This window comes from Heliangelus exortis, chromosome 1 (assembly GCF_036169615.1).
Source record: "Heliangelus exortis chromosome 1, bHelExo1.hap1, whole genome shotgun sequence".
Classification (NCBI taxonomy): domain Eukaryota; kingdom Metazoa; phylum Chordata; class Aves; order Apodiformes; family Trochilidae; genus Heliangelus; species Heliangelus exortis.
In genome coordinates this window covers 140,554,589-140,582,355 of record NC_092422.1, presented here as the reverse complement: position 1 = coordinate 140,582,355, position 27,767 = coordinate 140,554,589, and the positions used below count along the sequence as shown (strand labels likewise).

The following is a 27,767-nucleotide window of genomic DNA, read 5'->3' as shown; positions in this document are numbered from 1 at the left end:
CTTGAGATTCTGTGCATCCTGTGCTGCATGAGAATTCTAAATATGTGTACGCTGGTCCTGGTCCAGTGAAAGAGGAGTTTTTTTCTTTGCATTGAACCAGGTGCAGTTTCTTAGTAAAGCAGCAGACTTAAAACTGGTTTTGTGTGAGGAAAATGAGATAGTGCAGTTAGGATTTTTTTTTTGTTGGGGTTTTTTTTTTCCAAAATATTTTTGCTTTATTGCCTTTTGTATCTTTTCTTGTTCTTGAGACAAGTTTTTCATTAGTAGATACGTACCAAGTATATCTGATGTGCCTGACTTTTTATGGCTTGTTTTTTTGTTTTTTTGTGTGTTTGTTATTTTTGTGTTCTGAAACTGATTTTGGGGCTTTTTGTGTTTTAGGAAATATTTCAGAATGTGAGTCACTTGCCCACCTTCAGTTCCCCAGCTATTGAAAGTCATATTCACCGTATCAGTGGTCTCTCTCAGAAATTTATCTATCTCAATGATGATGTCATGTTTGGGAAGGATGTGTGGCCTGATGATTTTTACAGTCACTCTAAAGGTCAAAAGGTAAGCCATTATGAAAGCATTTTTTACCAGAAGTAGAAAGAAGCAAAGAAATACTACTTGGAAAGGAAGAGCAAATCAAGGATTTGCCTTCATTCCCCCTTTCACCTCTAAAGGTTCATTACTCTTGACCACTGTTAGCAGATATGCAGAGTGGGAAGGGTGCTGGCTTTTATTGTATGTGTGCTGAGTTAATGTTTGGCTTGTAGAATTACTTTTATTCATATTCACTCAGGTTTCTGGCAGTATAATAGTTCCTCTGTCAGGCTTCATGCTTTTAGTTTATCGGTGTTGTTCTCTAATTCTCCCACTTACTATTGAAGCATCAGTAAGACTGATGTGATGTTTGGCAGCTCTCAGTTTTCCCTCTCTTGTAAATTCTTTTTGTTTTGTGGGAAATGTTCAAAATAAATATCATATCTTGCACAGGAACACTGTGGGCTGATGACATCCAGACTGTTCTGGTATTTCAGTTTACCTGAAATGACTTCTGGTGCAGAGACTCACAGTATCTTAACTGAATCATATAAATAATTATTTATTAAAAGATGGATTCTTGCAGGTTCATGAACATCAAGTTCTTTAGTCTTCCACCAGACTTACTATCAGAACTGCAGTTAAGCAAGGAAAGCAGGCTGAGGAAACATCAGCAGTAGTCATGCAACTCTGGTTGCCATCAGAGTTCTCATCCATGAGCTTGATCTACCAGAGCAACATGGAGGAAAAAATTAAGGTTTATATTTACTATTTCATATTAAAGCAGTAAGTACACAAGACATTAGAGACCACTGAATAAAACTCTTCCTGGGGCCAGATGTGCACACTTGTGTACACACACAGATGGATTGTACAAAATTAGTTTAAGCAACCCTAAAATTACTGTTTCAGTACTTCAGGATGTTAAGAGGCTTTTGGTTGTTTAAAATCTTTAAGAACATTATCATATAGTTGCAAAATCACTTTGTGTGTTCTGTCATTCCTCAGTTATTCTCAGTTTTGATGATAAAGTCAGCTTGACTCTAATGTTTGCAGTAACCTTATCAGTAAGTGTTTCAGTAGGAAATGTGCTGCTAAAATCTTGAACCAATAAGGCCAAAACGAAAGTGTGTATCATCTTTAACTCCTCCCCAGTTGAAAATATGCACACACACACATTTTATTTTTTTTTTAAATCTTGACAGTTCTTAGAATTACTTAGATCATAGAGGATCAGATGCTTCAGGGATTATGTTCAACATGTGCTGCTTCTCATGACTGGTTAGTAATAAAGAAACATTTTGAGTCAGGAGAATAAGTGAACTGCAGAACTATTTTAGAGTTTAAGTTCTCCTCATCTGATAAAAGATAAAATATTAATTTCCATTGAAAAGTCATTTGTGGAAATGGATTTAGGAAGTCCTGCTTTCTATTTCCGGCCATTGCTGCTTTGTTTTGTGGCCTTGGGAATTCTTGAATTCTTTCTTCTATTTGAAAGGGATAACATTAACTTCACATGTGATGGTGCTTAAATGCTGTTTGTAAAGCCTTGTAAATGCTCAATGAACTATACACAGGGATGAATTATTTTAAGTCTCTGTACGTCTGGAAACAAGCTCAGTTGACTTCTGTTTGCAAGTCCTTTTCTCACATGGTAATGTTGTTCCAGGTTTACTTGACCTGGCCTGTGCCAAACTGTGCTGAGGGATGTCCTGGCTCATGGATTAAAGATGGTTACTGTGATAAAGCCTGTAATAACTCAGCATGTGATTGGGATGGAGGCGATTGCATTGGTAAGACAGCAATGTTAAATTTAGAAAAAGCAAGCTGTTTGGTTTTTCTTATAAGAGTATTTCTGTTGTCACTCTCCTAAGTACAAAAGTTGCCTCTTTTAATAATAATTAAAAAGTTGGCTTACAGTTTACATTATTTCATGCAAACTACAAATATGTATTGAAAATAACAGCAAATTGTAGAGCATGGGAAACTATTTATCATAGAATCATAGAATACTAGGGGTTGGAAGGGACTTCTAGAGATCATCTAGTCCAACCCCCTCCCAAAGCAAGATAACCTAGGGCCCGTCTCTTAGAAATCCATCCAGATGGGTCTTAAAAGTCTCCAGAGAAGGAGACTCCACAACCTCTCTGGGCAGCCTGTTCCAGTGCTCCGTCACCCTTACTGTAAAGAAGTTTCTCCTTGAGTTGAGGTGGAATTTTATATGTTCTCGTTTAAACTCATTATTCCTTGTCCTATTACTGGGCACCACTGAAAAGAGATTGGTCTCATCCTCTTGACACCCAGCCCTCAGATATTTGTAGACATTAATAAGATCCCCTCTTAGCCTTCTTTTCTAAAGGCTGAACAGCCCCAGTTTTGAAATGCAATGTTTAAAATAATTGTTGTTATTGTAATTATATTACCATTTAAAAATACGTATTCATATAGATATATATTATTTCACAATCCAAATAATACAGAACTATGAAGCTGCACCATTAGTTCCTAGGTTAAATTTTCAGGACTGCAGGTAGGAAAATGAAACGGTACTTCTGGACTGAGGAAGTGATATCACTGGGACACTGTAAAATCAAGATTGCAAGCACAGGAAGTAAATCAGTTTTCTGCCTGCATTTTTGAAGTTAAGACAAAATATGTTTGAGTTTCTGTTGGCTCATTTTAATTTTACTGATGATAAATAAGATTGTCAATTTCTCAATTTAGCTTTAACACCGTGGCTTAAAGCATGCCTTTCCTCAGAAATAAGAATTTCAAATGACTGGGTTTTTGGTTTTCTTTTCTCTCCTTGAAGGTAACAGTGGGGGAAGTCGCTATGTTGCTGGTGGAGGTGCAGTTGGAGGTATTGGGAATGGACCACCATGGCAATTTGGTGCAGGAATAAGTGGTGTTTCATACTGTAACCAAGGCTGTGCTAACTCCTGGCTAGCAGATAAATTCTGTGATCAAGCCTGCAATGTCCTCTCCTGTGGGTTTGATGCTGGTGACTGTGGCCAAGGTACGTAAAAAACATTGCTGATATAATTTCTGTAGGGATTCCTTGAATTGCCTGATGTTTTGGTTCATCATTACTCTCGGATTGGGCTGTTGTGCCCTGTACAGTTGTGGAAAAGAGCTGCTAGGAAATGCAGAGAAAATGTCAGATGGCTCTTGGGTTCATTGATCCAAATTTGATTCAGTCCTAGGTGCTGCTTTATTTAATAAAGCTGTTATTGGCCAAGCATAGGTGAAGTGCTTGGTAAGTTACAGAGAAGCTAGCATTAAAGTCCTTGCACCAAGAGGCTTACACTGTAAGTGGAGAAATTACTTTTCATCTATTTACCAGTTAAAGACAGCTGAGTTGATGATCACAGAACCAGAGTTCCAGTGCCTGAACACTCTTTCAGTGAAGAAATTCTTCTTAATATCTAATCCAAACCTCCCCTGCTGCAACTTCAGACCATTTCCTCTGGTCCTGTCGTTATCCACTTGGGAGAAGAGGCCAACACCTTCCTAAAACTTCCTTTCAGGTAGTTGCAGAGGGCAATTCAGCCTCCTTTTCTCCAAACTAAACATGCCCAGTTCCCTCAGATACTCCTTGTATGACTTGTTCTCTAGGCCCCTCAGCCAGCTTGGTAGCTCTCCTGTGGACACATCCCAGCACCTCAATGTCTTTCTTGTAGGGAGGGGCCCAGAACTGAACACAGTATCCAAGGTGTGGCCTCACCAGTGCCAAGTACAGAGGCACCATCACTTCCATACTCATGCTGGCCACTCTATTCCTGATACAAGCCAGGATGCTGCTGGCCTTTTTGGCCACCTGGGCACACTCTTGCCTCATGTTTAGCCAGCTGTCCAGCACTGCCAGGTCCTTTTCTGCAGAGGAGCTTTCCAGCTACTTCTCCACAGTGCCTGTAATGGTTGAGAAATTTAAAGAACCTCTCTTATGCTAACAGCATGAGTTCAGACTTGGCTGGCTCTTGCCAAAGGCTACTTCTAGTTACCCATGGAGTTGTCTGAAGTTTATTTTGATATGAAAGGTGACAGATAATCTTTCTTCTGCTATGGGAGGAAGAAGCCTGTCTGATTGTGATAGTCTCAAATAATGATGCAATGTAGTGGTGAAATCCAGCTGTTATAACATCAGTTGGCAAAATTGTAGTACAGTATGTTACTTTTGACTGATCAATAATTTTAAGAGACATGATAATGAGCTACTTAAAATCTTCTGGTAGACACTAAAAGAGTGAGAAATTATACTGGCTTTTAGAATTACCACTGGAATGTCTGGAAGCTTTATATATCTAAATGTGTCCCAATCATTTGTTATTAAAGACAGGTGAGCAAGGAACTGGAGGCTACAGTAAGTGTTCTTTCACAAAGCTCTCTCCCTACTAATATAGTGAATTTAGCTGGGGATAGTACAGTTAATGAAAGGCTGAAAGAGAAGTCTCACCCTGCTAATTGTTTTGGGTTTTTTTTTTCCAGATCACTTTGAAGAGATGTATAAAGTGACACTTCAGCTTAATCAGACGTATTATGTTATTCCCAAAGGTGAATATCTGCCTTACTTCAGCTTCAGTGAAATAGCCAAGAAAGTAGTTGAAGGTTCATATAGTGATAATCCAATTATTCGACATGCTTCAGTTGCTAACAAATGGAAGACTATCCACCTCATAATGCACAGTGGCATGAATGCAACTGTGATCTATTTTAATCTTACATTTCTAAATAAAAATGATGAAGAGTTTAAAATGCAGGTAGCTGTCGAAGCTGATACTAGAGAGGAACCAAAACTGAACACAAGTTCCAATCAAAAATCCAACTCTGATTTTAAGACTGTGACTTCAATACCAGAAGCTGAAATGATATTTGAGGATATTCCTGAAGAAAAACGCTTTCCAAGAGTCAGGAAACGTCAAAACGGCACAAAAGAGAAGCTTCATGAAGAAGTGATAATACCATCAGTGAATGTGTCTCTCCTTCCTGAAGATGTTCAGCTAGCACTTCAGAACCTGGACTTAAAACTACTAAATGGTGATATCACTCAAAAAGGATTTAATGTATCCAAAGCTGCTCTTCTGAGACCTTTCCAGTTCTTAACTACAATAAGGAGTATTAGAGGCCTGGAAAAGAAGGGTGTGCATGATCGTTCAGAAGATCAGAAGAACCATACCAACTTGCAGAAGCCTTATAAAGATGTAAATGACAAAATGAAAGCAGTAAAAGCAACTGAAGAAGTTCTTTCAAGGCTTACAGGAACAATGGGGACTGTTGTGGCAATAAACACAGTTAAACCTAGTTATAAACTAAATCCTAAGTCTACACTTCTCTCTCAGAGCATGGGAAATAAAAATGAAACTCGAGAAAAAGTACTGAATGCACTTATATTAAGGGAAACACAGAAATCAAAGCACACTGGGAATTTAGTTACTGGTGAAGACACTCAGGGAATGGAAGGAGGAAAAGGGGCTGTGCAGGTGGATAAAAATATAAAGGAGGGGCTACTGGGAAGAAAATTACAGTCTTATGCTGGAAATTACAAAGGCTTTTTGCCATGGGAGAAAAAGAATTATTTCCAGGACCTTCTTGATGTGAGTATTTTAATATTAGTGCTTTTTGGAATGGTTGCCTCTTTCTGCATTTACTGCATGAGTACTGATAATATAATCTATAAATTGGGAATATGTCTTGCCTTTGAGGCAAATAGTGAGATTTTTTTTAAAGCCTCTGAATTTTTGGTATAAAATCTAATTTGTTTATGATTTGGGTCTCTCTTATCAGTTGTAAAAGCTGAATAGTGATTTCTGTTCCTTTCTACTGCTGCTTTTTTAGTCAGATTCGCTTTTTATTCATTGTATAGAGGCACAATGCTGTTGTTCAGACATATGTAGCACTACAGCACAAAGTAAAAATTTTGTTTGATCATGTTTAGTTTAAAAATTGCATGGAAATATGGATCCCATGTATTTTAAAAATTGGAAAAAATATGCATAACAGTTAAGTACTTGGGCTCTAAAAATTAAATTTCTAAAAATTGAAATTAAAACAAAGTCTTCCAACAAAACTGAATATCCAGGCTATGTCAAGAAAACATGTAGGAAGCTTCCTCTTCTTCCAGTCACAGCATTTTGGCAGAGGTTTAAGAACTGCTGAAAAGATTGTGCTTTAGTTGGTAGGAATTGCTTTGCACTACTCCAGATAGCAAAGGGGCTGTGATTTAAAGGCTACCTCTTTTTGTTGATCTGAGATTATAGTTTGCATGAGGAACCTTTATATTCATAGCAATTTGATTTATCAAATGTGGATGAATAATCAGGGAAAAAGGGCAATACTATAAATAAATGTGATAGCAAGTGGACTCTGTGTGAAGTGTCAGAACACAAATATTTAGGAAGTGTATTATCAACTACTTTTCCACAAAGCATGAAACTTTTAACAGATACCTGTTATCTTTTGTAAGCAGAATTAAGGAATATGAAGAAAAACAACAACAACAAAACTTCTCTTACTGGTTTCAGATATTGAAAAGAGTTGGCACCTGGTTGATATGTCATTTTTCCTTTGTATTTAACATTTTCAGTTACATTTTTTGGTAATGTAACCTTAATTTATGCCTGCCCGGCTGTTTAGGAAGAAGAATCATTACTCAAACAAATGTCATACTTTACTGATGGTAAACATTTTGGAAGGCAGCTGAAAGACACTTTTGCTGATTCCCTCCGATATGTAAATAAGCTTTTAAACAGCAAATTTGGATTTACATCTCGGAAAGTCCCCGCTCACATGCCTCATATGATTGACCGCACCATTATGCAAGAGCTACAGGATATGTGAGTATGTCTTTGTTTGAAATAATGTAAAACTAATTAATTTTACCTTTCTGCTGATGCTTTACTATAGTCATCTCCAGTGTTGATGGATGCTAATTAAAATCATATTATGAAATAGGGAGTTTATTATGACGTGATAGTTGAGCCAAAATAAGAGAACTTCTGAGGACCTTCTTAAAGTTCTAGATGAGAACTTGTTTTTAGGTAAGGAAAGTTTTACTTTTAAGAAACCGGAGTACTAAATTACTTTACATTCCTATATAGGTTTCCTGAAGAGTTTGACAAGACGTCATTTCACAAAGTGAGGCACTCAGAAGATATGCAGTTTGCTTTTTCCTATTTCTACTATCTTATGAGTGCAGTCCAGCCACTGAACATTTCTCAGATTTTCGACGAGGTCGATACGGACCAGTCGGGCATATTGTCTGACAGAGAGATTCGCACTTTGGCCACAAGAATCCATGAACTACCATTAAGTTTACAGGTACTCTTTCCTTACCACTAAGCTTTTAGAACAACTTCAGTCCAAAACTGTTAAAATAAAAATCTTTACTTAGCTGTGCTTTATACCATCTGTAACATTTGGCAATTCTTAAATTTTACCGGGAGAATATAACATGGTCTTCTACTTTGTCATTATTACATGGAGTATAACAATTAGATTGATTTCTGGCAACGTCAGAAAAATGGATCCCTGGTGTTCCAGTTCAAGAAGGCATTTGGTTTGAGTTTGTCAGAAAAGATGTTCACTGGTAAAAGCCACTGTGAAGAGTGGGATCCTGCTGTGCTTCCCCTTGTTCTCACAGATTGGAAAAGACAATCCTTGGCCTGAAGAACTTGTGCCCTAAAGAAAGAAGCGAGAAAAAGGGTAGCAAAGGAAATCATGCTAGTAAATATAATAATCATATACAAAGAGTCACATTTCTGAGAACCTGATAAACAAAGAGACATGGTCTTTGTGGGACTTACACTCTTAAAGACAGATAATAGGGAGGGAAGTGTACTGTTACTATATTACAGAAAGTAATCAGCACAAACCAACAAAATAATTTGTTCTTGAACATAAAATCATCGGCATAGCTGGAACACAGCCCTGCTTTGGTGTGTTCCTGGCCTGTACCATAGTCAGAAAAACTTCTTCCTGTCCATTCAGCTCATGTCTCTTTGTTTACTTGATTTGGGGTTTGATATGCCTCTGCTGGTTTGGGAATTCTGTACTGTGCTGACATCTTCAGTAAAAGTATATGCTCCATTTTAAAATGAAAATTACTTTTAAGTCATGTTTTATCTGGTCTCATTTGACTGTGCACTGAGAATTTGCTTTACTTCAGGCATATAGGGAGACCCACTGACTTCTGCAGTTACTAAATCGTGTATACTGAATATTAAGTCTCTATTTCCAGCATTAGCACAAAAATTTGCTATGTACATTAATATGCCTGCGCACCCTAAAGTTTTAGAACTATTGTCAGTGATAAAACAGGATTATCTATTTTTTCCCCTTCTCTTTCTGTTAGGATTTGACAGGTCTAGAACAAATGCTAATAAATTGCTCTAAATCTCTTCCTGCCAACATCACTCAGATCAATGTCATTCCACCAACTCAGGAAGCATATTATGATCCTAATCTGGTAAGAAACATATGTCTTAAAACATACTTGAGCTCTTTCCTAAATATGTATTTACTGTGCTTGAAAATTTCTGCTTATGTGTACATGAAGCATTATAAAATGAAAATTCTACAGGCTACTTCATAATTTACAAACCATTAATTTCCTTCAAAAATAGGAAAGCTGAGCTTCACAGTGTTATTATTATGGATTTTAAAAGTTGACCTTGTTAAGAAAATTCATGTGAAAACCAAAAAAGACAGTATACCAAATGCATCTCAAACTAGAAGTTTTTGATACATTTTTATGTGAACTATAACCCAGGTATATTTAAAAACAAAACAAATTTCAAAAAAACTACCAAAGCCTCAGATAGATGTCATTAAAATAGTATTTTCTAATTTGAAGGCTTCAGACTAAGTCCTTTAAACCCCCAAAGATGGGCTAACAGGAATATCATGAAGTTCAGCAAGCAGAAATGCAAAGTCCTTGACACAGGCAGCAACACACCCATGCACAAATATTATCCTGCGGGCTACACAGCTGGAAAGCAGCCTGGCAGAAAGGGACCTGGGGCTTCTGGTGGACACCAAGTTAAATGTGAGCCAGTGGTGTGCCCTTGCAGCAAAGGTGACTACTGGGCTCCTAGGCTGCATTAGGCTGGAGTGTTGCCAGCAAGTTGTTGGTGGTGATCTTTCCCCTGTACTTGGCACTGGTGCTGTGTCCAGTTTCAGACTGGACCTCAGGTGCTGTGTCCAGTTTCAGACTCTTTAATACCAGGGAGACACAGGCATACTGGATAGACCCCAGTGGAGGGCCACAGACTTCCTACAAAGTACCTCTTTACAACAGTCTCTGTAAGAGTAACCTGTAATCAAAGCAATGTTTTCTTCCAGCCTCCAGTAACAAAAAACCTTGTGACTAATTGCAAACCTGTGACTGACAGAATTCGAAAGGCATACAAGGATAAGAACAAATACAGGTACAGTGTTGTTACAGCCCTGTGAAAATCAGTGCTAGGTTTTGTAAAGGAGTTAGAGGTGTAAATATATACATGACCAAAGATTGTATGTGAATGTTAACAAATCCTAGCTCAATTTAAACAGTGGAACTGAAGAAACATACTGCTGTCTGCTTTTGTATGTCTTACCATGCAGCATGCTGTGATTTGTTTTTAGTAGTTTCTTATTTAGGCAGATGAAATATTTCTGTGCTACTTGTGTCATGCTGGGCCACATCCTAATTTCTGTGGTACAGTAGTAAGCTGGGGTGTCTTCAGATAGTTATATAAATTGGCTATACGTAGTGAGTGAGGGCAGTTAAAGTGCTTAAAGAGGAGGAAAGTGCACAAGTTGTAAATTTACAGCTTTGCAAGTTGTAAATCTGCTTCATCCTTTTTTCTGGTGTTTTTTTAAGCTTCAGTATAAGAAGCATTTTAGCTCTATCTGGTAGTTCTGTTCTGTTTAACTTCAGTATTTTGTGAGCTTAATAAATGGAGTATGTTGTCAGGTGAGACAAAGGAATAGGCAAAGGGTATTATCTAGTATCAGGATAAGAGGTGAAATAGATCAGTATGGTGCCTCAAGTAAGACTTTTGAAAGAGCATTTGACCCCCTTTTAAACTCAAGACATATTTCAGAAATTATATTCCTAGCATGTTATATATACATATGTTTGGTCTTCAAGTTATTGTTTAGGTGGGTGAGGGAGGTTCTATTTGTGTTTAAGGCTGTAGTTTTATATACTCTTTTAAGATTTTTCTGCATTTAGTGACTGAATAATAACATGTTTTCTCATGTCTGAAGTGTAATTTTAAATTGCAATTGTAAATTGTGTGTGTGTTTAAACAAAGCATAAATGTTACCTGCTTTCAGGCTAATTGCTACTCTTATGCAAAAGCGTGTAGTTTAATTTGTATTAGAACTCAGTTCTTTTGTTTATGGTTGGATACTAATAAATTAACTGGAAGTGATTCTGTATGAGAACAGAAGCTGAAAATGTAAATATATTGATAGAAATAAAATTATAAATTCTAACAAAGGGGGGGCCAATTAAAAAAATTATTAAAATATTAAAATAATGTTTATTGAACCTGACTTTGGGTTCTTCTGTTAATGTATAAGAACTTTTTTTAACACTAAGGTTTGAAATCATGGGAGAAGAGGAAATTGCCTTCAAAATGATTCGCACAAATGTTTCTCATGTGGTTGGTCAGCTGGATGACATACGAAAAAACCCCAGGTATCCTGTTCCTTGGTTTGTGTGAAGTTTTGAGATGTTTTTAGTTTTCTACTTAACCTGTTTCAACTCTGTATTTGATTGCAATCTATTTCTGCTTTGTGTGTTACAGGAGAAGACCAGTTTTTACCAAAAGTACTTCTAATTTATTGTGTTTTATTCAGTCCAAGTGTCTGCTCTCTCTGTTTTATTAGGGATAATTTTATTAATTTTTGTTGCATTTTTATATATCTAGAGCTTTTGAAAATGTATAGATAAGCTGGCTTTGAGGCTTTCATTTTTGCCATTTTAGAAGGCATATGGTTTATATTGCAGGCAGTTTTATTTTAAAGGAAGAGCATTTTGACCTGTTGTATGTAGCAATTTTATTACAAAGCTTAATTGGGGATTATTTTGTTACAAGTCCTGTTTTGCATATCCATTATGTTTTCATGCTTTGTTACAACATGGCAAAAGGGGTTTTTTTTGGTTTTTTAAGTGTTTAATGATAAATCATCCAAACCTGGATAGCTATCCTCTGTTTCTCCACTCTTCAGTGTTGAAAACCAACAACTGGTATCAAATTTTGAGAGCAGGCTCTGTAGTGTTGAATTAGGCTGCTGAAATGACTGGGGGATAAATGAGGAAAAGAAGTGCCCAGGAATACATTTGGGAGCAACCCCCTGGCAAAACAAAGCATTCTGTATTTGAGACTCAAGTCTGAATCTGCTTTGCAAAGCATTCAGCTGTAGTCCTGAGCCTGTTTCTAAGACTGGGGATCAACAAGATGTGATGACAATTTAATAGCAAGCTGTCTTAAAGGGGAGGCCATGCCTCCACCTGTCTCCTCTCCTTCCTTCCTCTTGGTTGCACACTCTTTTATCTGTCTTCAGAGAATCAGAGTTCTTCAGAACTTTCTGGAAGTAAGAGAGTCTTCAGAAACTTAAAGAGCTCTCTGCCAATTTAATGAGTTTGACCTTAAGGTGGGGTTGAACAAGTGTCAAAAAACATAGCAAGGAGGAGACTAAGATGAGCATACTGGGCCAGGGAAAGTAAAACCTCCTCTTGCAGGTCACAGCAAAGTTATTGGGTAATCTCAGCTTCCCATAAAGATACATAATTATGTGGATTTTTAGATAAAGAGCAGATTTTCGCTTGCCTCTTCCACTGTACTACTTGCTAGGTAATTCCTTCATAAAGAGTAATGCTGATCTTTAGATATTTTGCTGATGAAGGTGGTTTGTATGTTTTACTCCTTACAAGAACACCTTTTGGCCACAGAACTCTTATGTTTCAGTTCCCACAGTGACCCAGTTTAAAAGCAAGGTGGGCAGAGCCCTAACTCATCACTTCAACAGCATTTCCCCTTCCTCCTCCATTTTTTTGTATCTGCTGTCCAGAACTTTTTCTTGAAATGTAGATGTGATTTCAGGCCTTCTGTTAGGTCCAAGGAGGGCAACATAACATGAGTTCTCCACCTTCAGTGTTGAAGTCCATGCTTGCAATCTCTGGCTTCTTATTTTGAAGGGTGGTTGCTGATGTCAAACTTGATCCTGAAGCTGTGTTGGTTGTGGTATGGGTATGCCTAATGGGTTTGAGGCATTCTAGCAACTTAAAATGGACCTGTGAAGTGATTGCATCCATAGATGAAGATGTGTTTGTGTTAGGGCGTTTAGTCTGTTTCAAGTACCTCAGCAGGTAGAATGAGGCTGGTGAGCTGATCTTCCTGGAATCTTCCTTAATTTTCATACCGCGATGCCATGCTATTATGGACTCTGTCTGGGACTCAATCTATGCATGCCCTTTTTGCTGTTTTTTGGTTTTGGTTTTGGTTTGGTTTTTGGTTTGGTTTGTTTTTTGGTTTGGTTTTTTTCCCTCTGAGACCAATAGTGTATTATAGCCCCAGATTGAGGCTGTTTCTTGAAGTAAGGTTGAGTCAATTGCTGGGTCTGTATTCCTGCAAAGTATAGCCCAGTACTGTAATCAGCAAAGGAGAGCTGGCATGGCTGTGTGGGCACACTATTTCCTTCTCTTTGCCATGTTTTCTTTCTCTGCATATAAAGACATTATACACAGTTCCAAAAAACAGGTATTAGGTGCCTCTATTGGGACAAACTATCAGTATTTTTCATTTACTGATCTGCTAAAAGATGATGTCTAGGCATTAATTCTGGAATACACAAAGGAATTCCAGATATGGTTTCTTTTGGATGGACTAAAACAAGAAACAGGTTACTATCCTCATCTCTCCTACTTGCTGTGCTTTGCTTTTGCTATGTGTATCCACCTCCCAGCCCGTAAACTGCGTTTCTTTCAGATGAAGCTGAGCAGTGATACTTACTCCAGGAGTGCAGCTACTACATTCCCAGGGCTAATGAGCTGACAGTCTGAGGGAGAAGGTCAGGGAAAGTCCAGAGTGAACTCCTGAAACGTTTATAGTGTAGACATGGTTGCCTTAACCAGCTGCTTTGCACACCATTTCTTGATGGTATAAACATAGCCTGCTCCTCTTGGAAGAGCAGAGTCCTATTTTGTTCTCAGATGTAGCAATTTGAATAACTGTTTGTCCTCTGCACATAATTGTTGTGCCAGATTCAGTACAGACTGAGGAGAAGTGGTAATGCCCTGTGCAGTCTGGTGTAGGTGCTCTAGTTACAATTATTTCCAGCTTCAAGTAGGAAGACTGAACTTTGCTCTTTGAAAGAACACACCGTAGTGTAGAAAATACGGCTGACCAGAACTGCTTATTTACAAAGGTTAGGAGTTACAAGGCATATGTCACCAGATACGATTTCCCCCTCTGGGGAAATATAAGGGTCTGGTATCTCACAATATAAATAAAGCACATAACCTTGCCCATATGTGGGAAAGGGAATTTTTGTTGTCAGGCACCAGGTCAAAGTGGCCAAGGATATATAGCAGTCTAACGCACTCGCTGCTGCTTTAGTTTCAATAATTTGAAGGTAATGTAGATAGTTGTGTGTTTCATATAGCAGAAATAACTCTTTGCAAGAGGCATTACTGGGAGCATACTTCTTTGGTCACAGTGATTTCCATCTAAATTCTAACCAGGTTGTTGTTGCTTGTATTTTGGTTGATGGTAGAGGTTCAGCTTTGCATCTGTGATTCAAGCCATGTTCTGCCCAGTTTACATAGTGTTCTCAGTAACTCTGAGCCTGGGAACCAAGCTTTGCCCTGTCTTATATGATATTCTATAATTTTTATGTTGACTTTATCTGTGTAGTGCAGCATACGCAGTAAAATATAGTAGGCTTACCTCATAAAGTGAACCTCATTTGGTTATTTAAAATACTTTACTCATGGTAAGGTATGAAAAACTATAAAACTGTTACCCAAATCATAATGCTGGCCTTCCAACCTGCTGCCTGTATCCAGTGGTGGGCTCCTGGATAATGTATTCTAGTGCCCATTAGATGGCAATATTACATAAATAGGAAAGAACCATTTGATTCCTCAGGGGTTTTGACTGGCTGTCAGCCTTGGTGCTCAAGACTAAAATCAAGTTAATTTAAAAACCGAAACAATAAGGAAACTGTTTGCCAGTATCAAATAGATAATTTTGATTTTAGAAGAATACGGTATTAGTTTTATTTAAAAGGATTTGTGGTTTTGGTTTGCCAGCCCCTTTGCCACATTAATGAAATATCCTAACAGAGAATTCTTGTTTTCTAGAAAATTTGTTTGCCTAAATGACAATATTGATCACAACCACAAAGATGCTCAGACAGTGAAAGCAGTGCTTAGGGATTTTTATGAATCAATGTTTCCCATACCTTCCCAATTTGAACTGCCAAGAGAATATCGGAATCGTTTCCTTCACATGCATGAACTCCAAGAATGGTATGTTACACAGGTTCTCTTCAAGTTATTGTAGTGAAATAGCATATAACTATAAAATGTATTGGTGCTAGTGATTTTTTTTCCCCTAATATTGTCATGAAGGAGTTAACAGTGAAATATTGTGAAAATATTTGAATTGACTAAAACTTGAGATTTGTAGGATTTGAGTTTTTCTATTGCTCATAAAGTTGTTAACATTTCATTAATAGGCCTTAGCTTACTTTGAAGAATTATTTTTTTTAAAAAGTAATGATTTCTGATTTTCTTTAAATGTAAAAAAAACATTGTTTGGGATACTTGTTGTACATGAGCAAAAAGCTGACCTTTCTCACAAAGTGTTTTTTAAAATCTGTTCGACATCAATAATGAGCTGGATAATAGTTGGAAAGCATATATGAGTGTCTCATTTTTACAAAATGGGTTAAATTGTCATGTGTGTCCACCTCTTGAAATTTTATAAAAGTTTAATTTCAGAAACTGGAATCGTTGATTTGAGGTTATCAGGCATAATGAAGAAAATGAGACAAGAGTAGTATAGTAATTTTATTGCTGATCAGCAGATGATGAGAAAGAGCTGTTAGTAAGGAAAGAGAAAATAATAGAGGAAATGTAGGAAGAATCAGAAGGTTGTAGGTGACAAGAATAGTCATGGGTTGTAGTGCTACAAGCCCTGCTGTAGCAGTGACAGAAGGAGTGAAGGGCAACCTGTCTTTCAGCAGTTAGCTGTAGAAATTTGGGCTGGAGGAGTAGGCATATTGTTGGCTGCCTTTTTGAGGCTATCAACCAGGACTTCATTGGTGTCACAAGAACACTGTATTTTGACTTGTTTGTAGCCAAAGCAGATCTCTACCAGGGTGGATTAAAGCATGGTGAAGTGCTGGTGGAAGTCCATGTTTACTTTTAGTTGAGTTTTCCACCTTTATCTTGAATGGTATTTGATTTTGACTTAAGAGCCAGTGTAACCACAATGGCTCTAGGAGGCTAGCAGAGTATTTTCAAGATTACATTGAAAGTAAAGTAAGTTATGAAATAAGTAGAATTTAGGCTTCATACAGCAAATAAGAATTTGGGTTCTTTTAACACAAGACATGCATTATCAAAACATTTTAGAGAATCTTAGGATAGCCCAAGTTGGAAATGACCTCAAAAATAACTTGGTCCATCCTTTCATGGGAAAGGGAGCCAAGATGAGATTATCTAGCTAGCATCCTGTCTCATCCTGAAAATCTCCAGTGGTAGAGGCTCCAACATGTCCCTTAGGATGTTGTTCTAGTGAATGATTTTTCTCAGTGTAAAAAATTCCTTTCTTGTATTAAGATAGAACATCTCTCAGTCTGGCTTGTACCCTTTGCCCCTCATCCTCTCTATGTGGCTTTGTCAAGAGGGAGCCTTCATCCTCTTTGTAGCCATCCTTTACGTACTTGATAAAGCCTTCATAGCCTGTTTCATGGAAAGTCTTTGAATTTTTTGTATTTTCAACTTGTGAAGCTGTTTCTTTCTTTCTTTGTGCAGGAGGGCATACAGAGACAAGCTCAAATTCTGGACCTATTGTGTTCTAGTAACACTTATTGTATTTACAGTCATCTCATTTTTTGCTGAACAGGTAACATTAATATCTTCTTATCAAATCTATAGTGTTTAAGAGATTGCTTTATGTTTAGAATGACAGAATGGATTTTTCAGATAGTTGTTGAAGCATAGTTAGGATTTTTCCTTCATAAAGGAAGTACAGGTGATATGTGACTAATTAGGTTTTAGTTTTTAAGTCATTGTGTTGAGATTCCTTGAAAAGATAGTTGTGAGGGGGGGGAAGGAGAGTGGTGTTCCCTTTATGGGCACTTTGTGACCATCAAGGTGTTAGAAGCGTGCTAAATTTGGATGTTCAAAATCATCAATTGTTTTTGAAAGTCTTGGTCTATTAACACACATATTGGTAAAAGTACAAAGTAAGTTAGCAGGAAGAAAATTTGTGCAGTAGCAATACCTATGTCCTGAAGAGAACCTGAAAGTATTTAAGGGCTTTGTCTAAATCTTATCCCTAAATAAGTGCAAAGACTCCAATTCAAATGGTTTTAAATTTAACTTGAAGGAAAACCCTCTCCATTTTTGCAAGCATAAATTAGCTTTCTTGAATATGATTAATCCTGGTAAACTTAGAGGGAGTCAATGGAACAAATCATATGGGTAATTCTTTGCAGGTTGGGGCCTTAAGTAACACTTTCCGTGGTCTGATGAAGAGGGTGTAATTCTTGAAAGGTTGGCTTTTGATTATTATTTTTTTTCCCCACCTGTAACTTTTGCATGAATCTTTCCTTTGATTTTCAGTCTTTTATATGTATTTGGAAACCTGCCGTACATTAGTGACTTAGTTTTCAAAGGTGGTATTCAACTCAGTTCTACAGCTAGGTATATATATATTTAGCTGATACTAGCTTCGTGTCAATCTTTTATAAACTTAGAGTACTGTGGTATTAATTAAAATGCATAAAATAACTTTGAAGTAACTAGAATATAGGCATATGGTATTTTTCACTTTTTTTTTTTTTTTTCTGGTTATTGAGAAGTCCAGTGGACTAATAGATGAAGTTGAGTAAATAATTCTTTCTTCCTGTGCAGTGAAAAAAAAAACCAAAAACGTACTGACTTTGTTACCATGGATGGTACAAACTTATACTTTCAAGGATGAAAGCTTGACCAGCTGTGTGACTCTAGCCCAGCAAAGAACTAAATATTGTATTATTTTTTTCCCCTCTCTTCAGCTAATTGCACTTAAACGAAAGATTTTTCCAAGGAGAAGGATCCATAAAGAAGTTGGTCATGAACAAATCAAAGTGTAGAAGAGCTTTATTTTGAACATCAGTCTACCTCAAGATGTGATAAGCATTCAGAATCTCTCTCATAAGTGTCTTTATGGTTTTAAATTTTAACTACGTTGATATGAAGAAAAAAAATCATGCATCTACAGTTAGAATCTCTGCAGTACTCTTCACCATATACAAGCTGCTGGAACTGTGAAAATATAAAACAGCTTAAAAAATAACTGCAGGAAACCTGTACATTGGCAGTTTTCAGCAGATCTTACTTTATAACTGTTAGTTCATGGCCATGTTATCCTTTTTTATAAAAAGGGTTAATTAAAGCAATGTAGCTGCATTTATTGCAGTAGATGTTGCCAACTAGATAAAATCTTGGAATGCAAAGTTCTTTGGGATCAGCCTAAGAGGTCCTTGATCTTGTATTCTGAAACATATTGCAAATCTTTGTTGTTGCTGCTCTTTTTAGCCCTACGGGAAAATTGAGAATTATGTAACTTGCCATTTAGATATAGTCTACAATTATTGATGTTGACATTCTTTAAAGTGACAATTCATCCCCCTATTTGTACTATTTAATTAGAATTTGGAAGAAACATATGCTAATAAAAAAAAATAGAGTAACTCAATAACTAATGGCTATTTGAAAGATATTTTATATCTTATCTGATGTACTGTATTCCAAAGATACATCAGTGTTATTTCTTGACTTAATTACAAAGAAAGGGTTGTAGTCAAATGAAAATGATTAAGGTTTAGTGTTTTACAAGCATTGTAAATACAGAAGCAAAAGTGCCTCTCCATATGGATGGTAAAAAACAGTTTTCATGTAGCAATGTATGGGAGCAGTTGTTTCACTTCAGAAAACAATATTTCTACTGAAATAATGAAGCTTTGATGTTTTCCAGTTTAACAGGGTTTTGGCCTTGTATTTTGCTGAGACATCAGAACAAAACAGTTTTTATGTGGGAAATGATACGAAATGTTTTCAAGCAGAAATTTTGGGGGTGTATCTTCATTTAATTGTATTATCAGTATTCATAAAAGCATTAATTTTTGTAATCAAATGATGTACTAAATGTATGTGCATATGTATTGTAAGATATTAAGTTTGCTTTTAAATTAACTAAAATGTGATAACAGTTTTGTCTGCTTTTTCTGTTTTAAAGTAAACCAAAGGTGATGGTTTGCAAAGCTGGCACCCCTTCCCTGTATCACAGGATTTCTTTTATAAACCCCAAAATGAAAAATCACCTTAACTCAAAGTATACTGATACCATTTGCCTACAGGTTTGGCTAATTAATCCTTCACCTTCACATTTAAAGTGTTAGTGCTTCTAGTTCTTGAGAAGTTTGGTGGGGGTTTCATGAGTCCTTGCAGCCTAAGGGGGAGGGTATTTTAGCATGCTCATGAGGTAAGCTGAAGTAGTCAGTGCTTTCTACTGTCAGTTCTACTTCTTGTTATTAGTGCTTGAGGTACAGATGTTTGTGCTTAGTATCTTCTATTCAACCCAACTTCATTCCAAGGTAATCTCAGGAAACATCCCAGGCCGATCTGCGTTTTTTCACATCTCCCCCACTACACAAACCTTGCCATGCCCATCCAATGCAATGGATGAAGATGGAAAATCCTGTGAGAACAGCAGAAAAATCCAAGACATAACACATGTAGTTTATAAAACGAATCTCAGTGGAAAAATAATCCTGCCTGCCTCTTCTCATTGACTTCTGGAAAAGTCCTGTTTTGGCACGATACACTCTGCCTACATATGCATTGTAACAACATGCTTCGCACACCTTTTTGTTGGCTGAAGAAGGCATTAAAGCCATTTTTATTTTTAAAAAATTAAAAAAATAAAAATAAAGTGAGGCAAGGTTTGAAGTTTACTGCTGAATGACCACAAGGTGCCCGTCCGCGGCCGCAGCTCCCTCCCCTGACAGGGAGCCCCATGATGGGAGGGGGTGAGGTGGGCGATTGCGCAGGCGCCGCCTCCCTGCGGTGCGGCCCGGGGCGGTTCCCGCCTTTTTGTCCGGGGTGGGAAGGTGCTGAGGTGAGGTTGTCTCTTGTCGTGTCTGTCTGCCTCCCACCGGGGAGAGGTGTGGGGTGAGCTGGGGTGAACGTGAGGTGAGCTGGTAAGAACGTAGGGTGCTGTGTGAGGGCTGCCCGGGTGCGAGTGAGGGGTTTGAGAGGGAGCTGTGTGCTCCTCTCGCCTGCGGGAGGGTATGAGGCGCCCTCTGTCCGTGCCCCTTCCTGTCAGGCGGTGAGAGGGGAAGAGACCATGGGACGGGTGGAAGGTGGTTGGGCAGAGAGTAAGGAACAGGGTTGGGGCGTCAGGGTGCCCCTCAGACTTTGACACCTCGGTGGCTTCCCCTGGAAGCCTGTGGGGTGGTGCTGGTGATGGTTGTGGTGGTGTGGTGCGGGCCCATGTCTCCTGCAGCTCTGAGGTAGCAACGAGTGAAAAGCCCCACACAGGGGACCAGCACAAGTATTGGCTTATTACAAACTGGGGAGAAGGCAGGGGGGAAAGGGGGAGAAAAAAAGAGGTGAGTTTCTTTGAATAATTCGTTTTTAAATACACATCGGTGGATGGAAGATACTTTGAATCAGCTAAAGTGGGTAGCTACACAGGATGGGGGAAGGCCGTATTGGGTCATGAGGTGGCAAGATAAAACTAAGCAAGAGCTCACTAGCTGTTTCCTGTTGTATCTATTGTTTTACTGTTGGTAAAGTGCAAAGGAAGACGTTTTGTCACTCATACATTTAATAATTACAACCATGTATTTTTTTTTTCCTTCTAAACTGGTATTTTATTCCTTAAATATTTATAAAAATACAATATATACAAAACAGTATTTCTAAAGTAATGGATATTGTTTTTTCAAGAGGGCACTGTATTTGTAAAACATTCATTGCGTTAGTTACAGAATGCTGAGCCATAATAGCTAAATACAAAGATAATTCAGAAAGTGAAAGTTGACCATGATTTTTACAAATGACATGTGAGTGTGTATTTGTCTATCTAGTGGGAGATGGCTTGTAAATTCAGGTTCTTCTTTATGGGTTATACTTTCTGTAGTTTTAAAACTAGACTATTGTCATAGTTTTTTGGGAATGCAGTATTGGATATGACAAGAACCATAATAAATGTAATGGAAGGCAAGCAGCCAGGCACCTTAAGAAAGTGCATGATTTTAATTCCTTGGTTTTCAGCAGAATCAGGTAGTTTCCCACTAGCCCCACCCCCCTTTTTTTTTAACCCTGTTCTTAAAAATACCACAGATGGTAATTTCCTGTGGATCATCTCAAAACTGAATCAGTTTGACTGCTTGAATACGCTTACAGATGGAGACTGTAAGTGTCCATAACAAGTCAATGAAAGCATGAAAACATATTTATCTTCAGACTATTGTGGGGAAAGGTATGTAACAGGTACAGCATACCCTTTCAGTAGGAAGAAAATCTCATCATGGCACCTTCAGGAAGAAAGCATGGAGGAAAAGCTGGTAAACCAGTACAGGAAGATCCAGCCATACCTGCTTATGACTTTCAGGAGGAAAGAAAAGAGCTGAGTGGATCAGAGGAAGATATTAGAGAAGGTGATAGTATGATTTTTTTTTTTTTTTAAACATGAAGTTTATAATATTTCTTGCTATATAGAAATGAAGATACTTCCATGTTAGCAAGTGTTTGAGTAAGCATGGTTTGTAATGTTTGTTACAGTTAGCCTCTTATTGTTTGATTTTGCTTGCTGAGAGAATACAGAAGAAAAGCTCTTTATAGTGTACTATTATGTCTTGAGATGGTAGGCAGAGTCTTTAATAGAGTAGGATTTTGTTACATGATTTTGTAACCATATTATAATGTCACATCCTTCTATCACCTGGTTGCATGTAATATTTTGAGACCAGGATAGAACAGAAGATTTGTGCTTGCTTGTATGGTGTGCTGAGTTGGGTCAGTCTTAATGCTGGCAGGGTTAAGAGTACTTCTGGTTGAGTCTGAACTGAGGAAAAGAAAGGGGAAGAAGCAGAGAAAGCAGAGGAAAAACGAAGTCAGCCAAGGGATTCTTATTTAATTTGGAGGGTATGTCATAAAAAGCAGACCTTCATTAAGAATACAGATCTCACTCATTATACAAGAGGCTTTTTTGTAAAGTTTGATTTAACTCCATTTCTGGATTTTTGCCCTTCAGCGGGTTTGTTTCTCTTATTTTCTCCCCTTCTTCATTTGTTCAGGCTAAATTCCACCCCAATGCCCTTGTGAACAGAAATTTTATCATACAATAGAATCATAGAATGATTAGGGTTGGAAGAGACAGACCTTCAAGGTGATCTAGTTCCAACCTCCCTACCATGGGCAGGGACACCTCCCACTAAGCCAGCCTGGTCCAAGCCCCATCCAGCCTGGCTTTAAACACTTCCAGGGAGGGGGCAGCCAGGGCTTCACTGGGCAACTTTGTCAGTGTCTCACCACCCTCGTAGTAAAGAATTTCCTCTAATATCTAATCTAAATCTCCCCTTTTCAAGTTTTATACAGTTGTCCCTTTATAGACAAGGATTTTTACGTTTTGGAAAGAATATAGATACCTGTTTATTATTTTGCTTTTTTTTAAAGGTCTGAGTGCACAACTTCAGCCCTTATTTTACAGTAAAACAAAATTCTTACAGATTGGGCTGTTTGTGAGTTGGGATTAATTTTGTATAAGTGGACAGAGAAACTAAGATGGGTTGAGTCCAGTCTAGAGGAAGTCAAGGCAGTGCCAGCTCAAATCTATCCTTGCAGAGGAATTCATCACCATCTGTCAGCTCTGTGTTCAAAGTTACAGGAACTCCATGTGTCATGGATGGCAGAACTTGTGAGACATGTGCAGAGAAGTGGTAATACAGAAAAGTAATTAAACTTAATAATGCCAATGACCCCCACAAATTATAAGGTATTTTTGTAAATATTTTTGAAATTTGTATTAAGGCGAAACGCCAGTATTGGACAAGCATGGAAAGAAAAGACCTTTGGTGACTACTCATGTGATTCCAGATGATGTTGGGTAAGGTTAGGATTTTTTTTTTTTTCTCAGCTAAGTTCTAAATAGATGCTAATTTTATTATTTGCTATGCTTGTTTTACTTGTTTGGGGTTTTTTTAGAATTTGATTTGAAAAAACAGGTGACAGATAATGCAGTAGTTGTAGGTAAAAAAGAAAATGCAACATTTTCAAATGTTGTTGATTCTTTTGAACATCTATAAAGAATTGATACATTTGTCTGAGTTCTTAAAATTCTTGTTTCTTTCAAAAGATTATTTAAGTTTTATACTAAGTTGTCATTTCATTATTTTTTCTCCCTGTGATCTTTGTGGCTTAATAATATTAACAGTAATTTAAATGATCAACTGTAGTATGCTAATTTTTTTTCACAGATAAATCTTATGAAATTCAATATTTATGGACAATGCACATGTAATTAAAAAGTCTGTGTAGAAATAGCTGTTATCAAGATATAGGAGATACTTCTTTTTTACTTTTTTTTAATTCTTAAAAAAAAAGAAAGTGTTATTCTGTGGTGGATATGACGATATAAAAATAAGATGAACATTTTTTTACCCACCATCACTATGTCCACTTTTGGACTTGTAGCACTGCCTTACACACTGGTGTTACAATCTTAAAGGTGTTAGAAAAGCAAAGCTGATATTATTTGTCTTGGATTTGTCTTACTGTGTAAGTCATGCTAACTTTTGATCAACTTGTTTTCAATTGATATGCTGAATACATACTGTGGTTTATTTTTGTATAAGGAACTATCAGTTTTGTTTACCATCCTCTTCCTCAGGACCCTTTAGATTCTAGTAAAAATTTTAAAAAACAGAAAATTAGTCTAAAAATGAGACCTCTCACAGGAGGTTATATCATCTTCTAGAACAGCAGCAGTTCTCTCACTGCTTACAAGTAGTAGTCATGTGAATAAAATTGGTTTTAAGTTTATACAACATGTCTAATTGTGAAGTCAGAAAAAGGGACAAAGAAAAATTTTAAACACTTTTTTGCAGGGGTGAAGTACAGAATATGCTGGAAAGATTTGGAGGTAAGTATGCTTACATTCTAATAAATACGAAAACAATTCATGTTTAAGTTGCAGAATTTGCAGTAATTCCTTACCATGAAGTAAGTTTAAAGATTTATGTAAAATGACCAGTCTGTAGCATTTTTCATCAGATCTGAAAGAAAAACCCAAACAGTTTTCAGAAAGAACTTAGATATAAGTAGGACAAAGGAAAAGAAAGTAATAATGGCTTATTAAGTGAAATCTGTGTTAGTGTAGGGAATCAGAAAGGAAAAAGGCAAAGATGCACAAGTGCTTTTGTTTATCAATTCCAAATTTAAGATGAAGCTTAAGGCATAGTGTTTATTTTAGAGAAAAGGGCACACACTGAGTTGGGTGCTGGTTTTAGTCTGTTATAATGACATAGAAGGAAACTGGGAATTGATACTTGAGTGACAAATGAGGGCCATGTAACTGCTAATATAAGCAGCTAAATAGAACAAATCATTCTAATTTTGGAAATTTTGGAAATTTTGAATTTTGGAAACAGATTTTAGTTGTGATACTGAATGAGGTAGATAGCCTGTACTCTACACACTGTCAGAAGTCTAGAGAACAGGGAATCAGTACAAAAGAGAATTATAGCAGTCAGGAAGAATACAAGTTTCTGTAAGAGCTAAAGAATGAGGGCAAGTAATGCCAGCCATCTAGTGATTAGAGACTTATGCAAGTCACCTAGTTGGATTAGTTTAGTCATAAGCAGGTCCTCAGATGGCTTTAATTATTACAGTTATTATTTCCATGTAAATCTTAAGGTGAGTGAGGAGTTCCAAAAAATTCATTTATCCATGAATTAAGACTTTTTGCTGTTAAGGTGCAGATTAGAATGCTATTGTAGATCTAGCAGTCTAGCTAGGAGGAAGTTTTCAATGATAAAAAGCTACGATTGCTTGCTATTGAAGACCCAAAAATAGAAGGAAAGAAAATGAAAGGATCCGAGAGAGGATGGTGTTTGCCAAAAAATAATAGGTTTGGCATTAGCAGGAGCAGGTGTCCCAGAACATTAGAGAGAGATTTGACATATTTCCTAAAATCTACACTGAGAAGAAAATTGCTATATTAACCCTAAGTTGTGACATGCTAAATCCCCAAATGTAAATGAAGTGAAACAAACATAGTAACATATTAACTTGAATACTTTTTTCAAGTACATAATCACATGAACTAATGAGGTGTGACTAAAACATCATTAGATACTAGAAAAAAGAGCAAGATATCTGTACTCAGTCAGGTTTGTGTGAGGTATCGCTAGCTCTGAACAGAGAATTCACATTCTTAAGATGCCCAGAAGGCAATATTTGAAGATACTCTGTGTCAGCTGATTGGACAGTGCTGCTAGTGTTTCAGGTATATGTGTGTTTATTGTCTGGATTATGTGTTAGAAGTACATGTTGGGGAACACATGATGATGGTGTGTAAAGAACTGATGTAAAAAGCACTGTGCCCAGGTGGCCAAGAAGGCCAATGGCATCCTGGCCTGTATCAGGAACAGCATTGCCAGCAGGTCCAGGGAAGTGATTCTGCCCCTGTACTCAGCGCTGGTGAGGCCACAGCTCAAGTCCTGTGTCCAGTTCTGGGCCCCTCAGTTCAGGAAGGATATCGAGGTCCTGGAGCAGGTCCAAAGGAGGGCAACCAGGCTGGTGAAGGGACTCGAGCACAGATCCTATGAGGAGAGGCTGAGGGAGCTGGGGCTGTTCAGTCTGGAGAAGAGGAGGCTCAGAGGAGACCTCATCACTCTCTACAACTCCCTGAAAGGAGGGTGTAGCCAGGTGGGGGTTGGTCTCTTTTCCCAGGCAACCCTCAGCAAGACAAGAGGGCACAGTCTCAAGTTGTGCCAGGGGAGGTTTAGGTTGGATATTAGAAAGAATTTCTTTACTGAGAGGGTGATCAGACATTGGAATGGGCTGCCCAGGGAAGTGGTGGATTCTCCGTCCCTGGAGATATTTAAAAAGAGACTGGATGTGGCACTCAGTGCCATGGTCTAGCAACCACAGAGGTGGGTCAAAGGTTGGACTTGATGATCTCTGAGATCCCTTCCAACCCAGCCAATTCTATGATTCTATGATTCTATGAAATGTACATAATGGAAGCACTGAAGCTATGCCAAACTCAAACCAGTGAACATTTCCAGTTCACTGTGTTGGTCTGCTCAACACCTGACTGACACCTTACCCTCTACCATGCAGCCCAAAATGAGAGAAGCTAAAGCTGAGTCACATCATGGCAGATCCTATTGGATTTGGCCCCTCAGAGAGCTGGGACTGGAAGCAGTAGTAGGTGCTAGAGTAGTTGTTGAGGCTGGGCAGTGAGTAGCTGCAACTCGAGAGGCCTGGTGTTGGTTAGGGTTTATGGGAGGCTTGGGGAAGCAGCATGTGGCAACTGCAGGCTGAGGGATGCTCTAAATACAGCAGATCAAATTAGCTTCTTTTCCTTAAAACATGTTTTCTTCTCCAAAGCATAAATTAAGCATTTTTAATGAAAGGTGCAATGTATCCTGGCATGCTTAATTTCAAGATATTCCTTGGTTTTTAGCTGACATCAACAAGGCTCTCTTAGCGAAGCGGAAAAGATTAGAAATGTATACGAAAGCCTCACTCAAAACGAGTAACCAGAAGATTGAACATGTTTGGAAAACACAGCAGGAGCAAAGGTAACATTTACCCTTGTTTTTTTAAACCTGTGAAGTCAATTTCCCTTCGATTTACTGCATGGATAGTTCATCCATCTTCTTGCAGATGTACTTCTTGCAGCAGTACATCTCAAGCAATGTATCTATGAGTTACATACCTGCTCAGGTCCTCTATTTCTGCTGCCTCCAGTTGCATCCACTTGGCTAAACTGACAGTAAATTTAGCACAGTGCTTCCTCTCTTGAATGGAGAAACTTAATATTTGGAATTTGGAGAGCAAGGTTATCTTCAAAAACTGGTTTTAGTTTATCTTTATGGAAAACGATCCTTTTAAACCAATGTTTTAGTTTTTTCCACTTCAGTTGAAATTTTCTATTTCTGTTGGAAAACTGAAAAATGTTCAGTGAAAATAATTTTAATTTTCTCATTGTAAATAATTTTCTCTCTACATAACATTCCTTTCACCTTGTAAAGACACGTTTATCTCTTACAGACAGGTTTACCCCTGTAAGAGGTTCACCTCTTGAGATTAACCTCTTAAAGACAGATTCTACAAGTAGAACAAACTGAAAAACGAGACAGCTAAAAACTGAAAGTCAGCAGTACTTGTAGCTGCCTTGGTGGTTTTATATAAGTATGTATGTGAAATTTGCACTGGCAAAATGCAAGTTTACATAGCAAAACTACAGGATAATGAATTAATGAATGAGCTATTCACTTTTTCATTATAAAGCCCTTGTATTAAGCCCAAGATCTGTAGCTGAGTGAGAAAAACATTATCAATCTCTGAAAACCTGACACTGTTAGGACCAAAATTTGTAATTTTCTTTTTTTTAACCTGAGTTGTGTATTCAAGTACTGTCTCATTTATACGTGTATAATGCACATTTTCTCAGAAACCCTGTGTATATATGTGTCCAGTTTTTCAAAACATGAAGGATTCAGTCAGGGCCAAATGTCAAAATAGCCTGTTTCTTCATCTGTGCTGGCTCCTTTTCTTCTACCCCATGTGTGTGTTGAACCTTAGCTTTCCTTTCAGTTCTTTGTGGTGTTCATCATACTTATTGCTACTGTCTGTTTATAGGCAGAAGCTCAATCATGAGTTTTCCCAGCAGTTCCTGACTTTATTTCAGCAATGGGATGTAGACGTGCAGAAAGCAGAGGAGCAGGAAGAAAAACTAGCG

The 27,767-nt window shown here is 37.7% G+C and overlaps 2 protein-coding genes across 9 annotated transcripts in view; both read left to right on the top strand.

Moving 5' to 3' along the window:
• GNPTAB (N-acetylglucosamine-1-phosphate transferase subunits alpha and beta) overlaps nt 1-18,998 on the top strand; it is a 45,591-nt gene extending 26,593 nt beyond the window's left edge. For 4 of the 5 annotated variants that reach the window (XM_071728161.1, XM_071728144.1, XM_071728171.1 and 1 more), the window contains 12 exons: nt 382-552; nt 2,195-2,318; nt 3,338-3,541; nt 5,011-6,116; nt 7,156-7,355; nt 7,620-7,839; nt 8,873-8,986; nt 9,862-9,947; nt 11,108-11,206; nt 14,876-15,043; nt 16,556-16,646; nt 17,803-18,998. In XM_071728161.1, coding sequence (XP_071584262.1) covers nt 382-552; nt 2,195-2,318; nt 3,338-3,541; nt 5,011-6,116; nt 7,156-7,355; nt 7,620-7,839; nt 8,873-8,986; nt 9,862-9,947; nt 11,108-11,206; nt 14,876-15,043; nt 16,556-16,646; nt 17,803-17,880 — 2,661 coding nt within the window. In that variant the 3' untranslated portion in view covers nt 17,881-18,998. Of the gene's footprint in view, nt 1-381; nt 553-2,194; nt 2,319-3,337; nt 3,542-5,010; nt 6,117-7,155; nt 7,356-7,619; nt 7,840-8,872; nt 8,987-9,861; nt 9,948-11,107; nt 11,207-14,875; nt 15,044-16,555; nt 16,647-17,241; nt 17,300-17,802 lie in introns of all 5 variants that reach the window. The other variant, XM_071728153.1, reaches the window with a different exon arrangement.
• A 153-nt stretch (nt 18,999-19,151) lies between these two features.
• Nucleotides 19,152-27,767, top strand: part of SYCP3 (synaptonemal complex protein 3) — a 12,359-nt gene continuing 3,743 nt past the window's right edge. For 2 of the 4 annotated variants that reach the window (XM_071728290.1, XM_071728264.1), the window contains exons 1-6: nt 19,152-19,989; nt 21,306-21,453; nt 22,826-22,901; nt 23,902-23,936; nt 26,487-26,604; nt 27,668-27,767. In XM_071728290.1, coding sequence (XP_071584391.1) covers nt 21,324-21,453; nt 22,826-22,901; nt 23,902-23,936; nt 26,487-26,604; nt 27,668-27,767 — 459 coding nt within the window. In that variant the 5' untranslated portion in view covers nt 19,152-19,989; nt 21,306-21,323. Of the gene's footprint in view, nt 19,990-20,093; nt 20,118-21,305; nt 21,454-22,825; nt 22,902-23,901; nt 23,937-26,486; nt 26,605-27,667 lie in introns of those variants that run through there. The other 2 variants (XM_071728273.1, XM_071728281.1) reach the window with 2 other exon arrangements.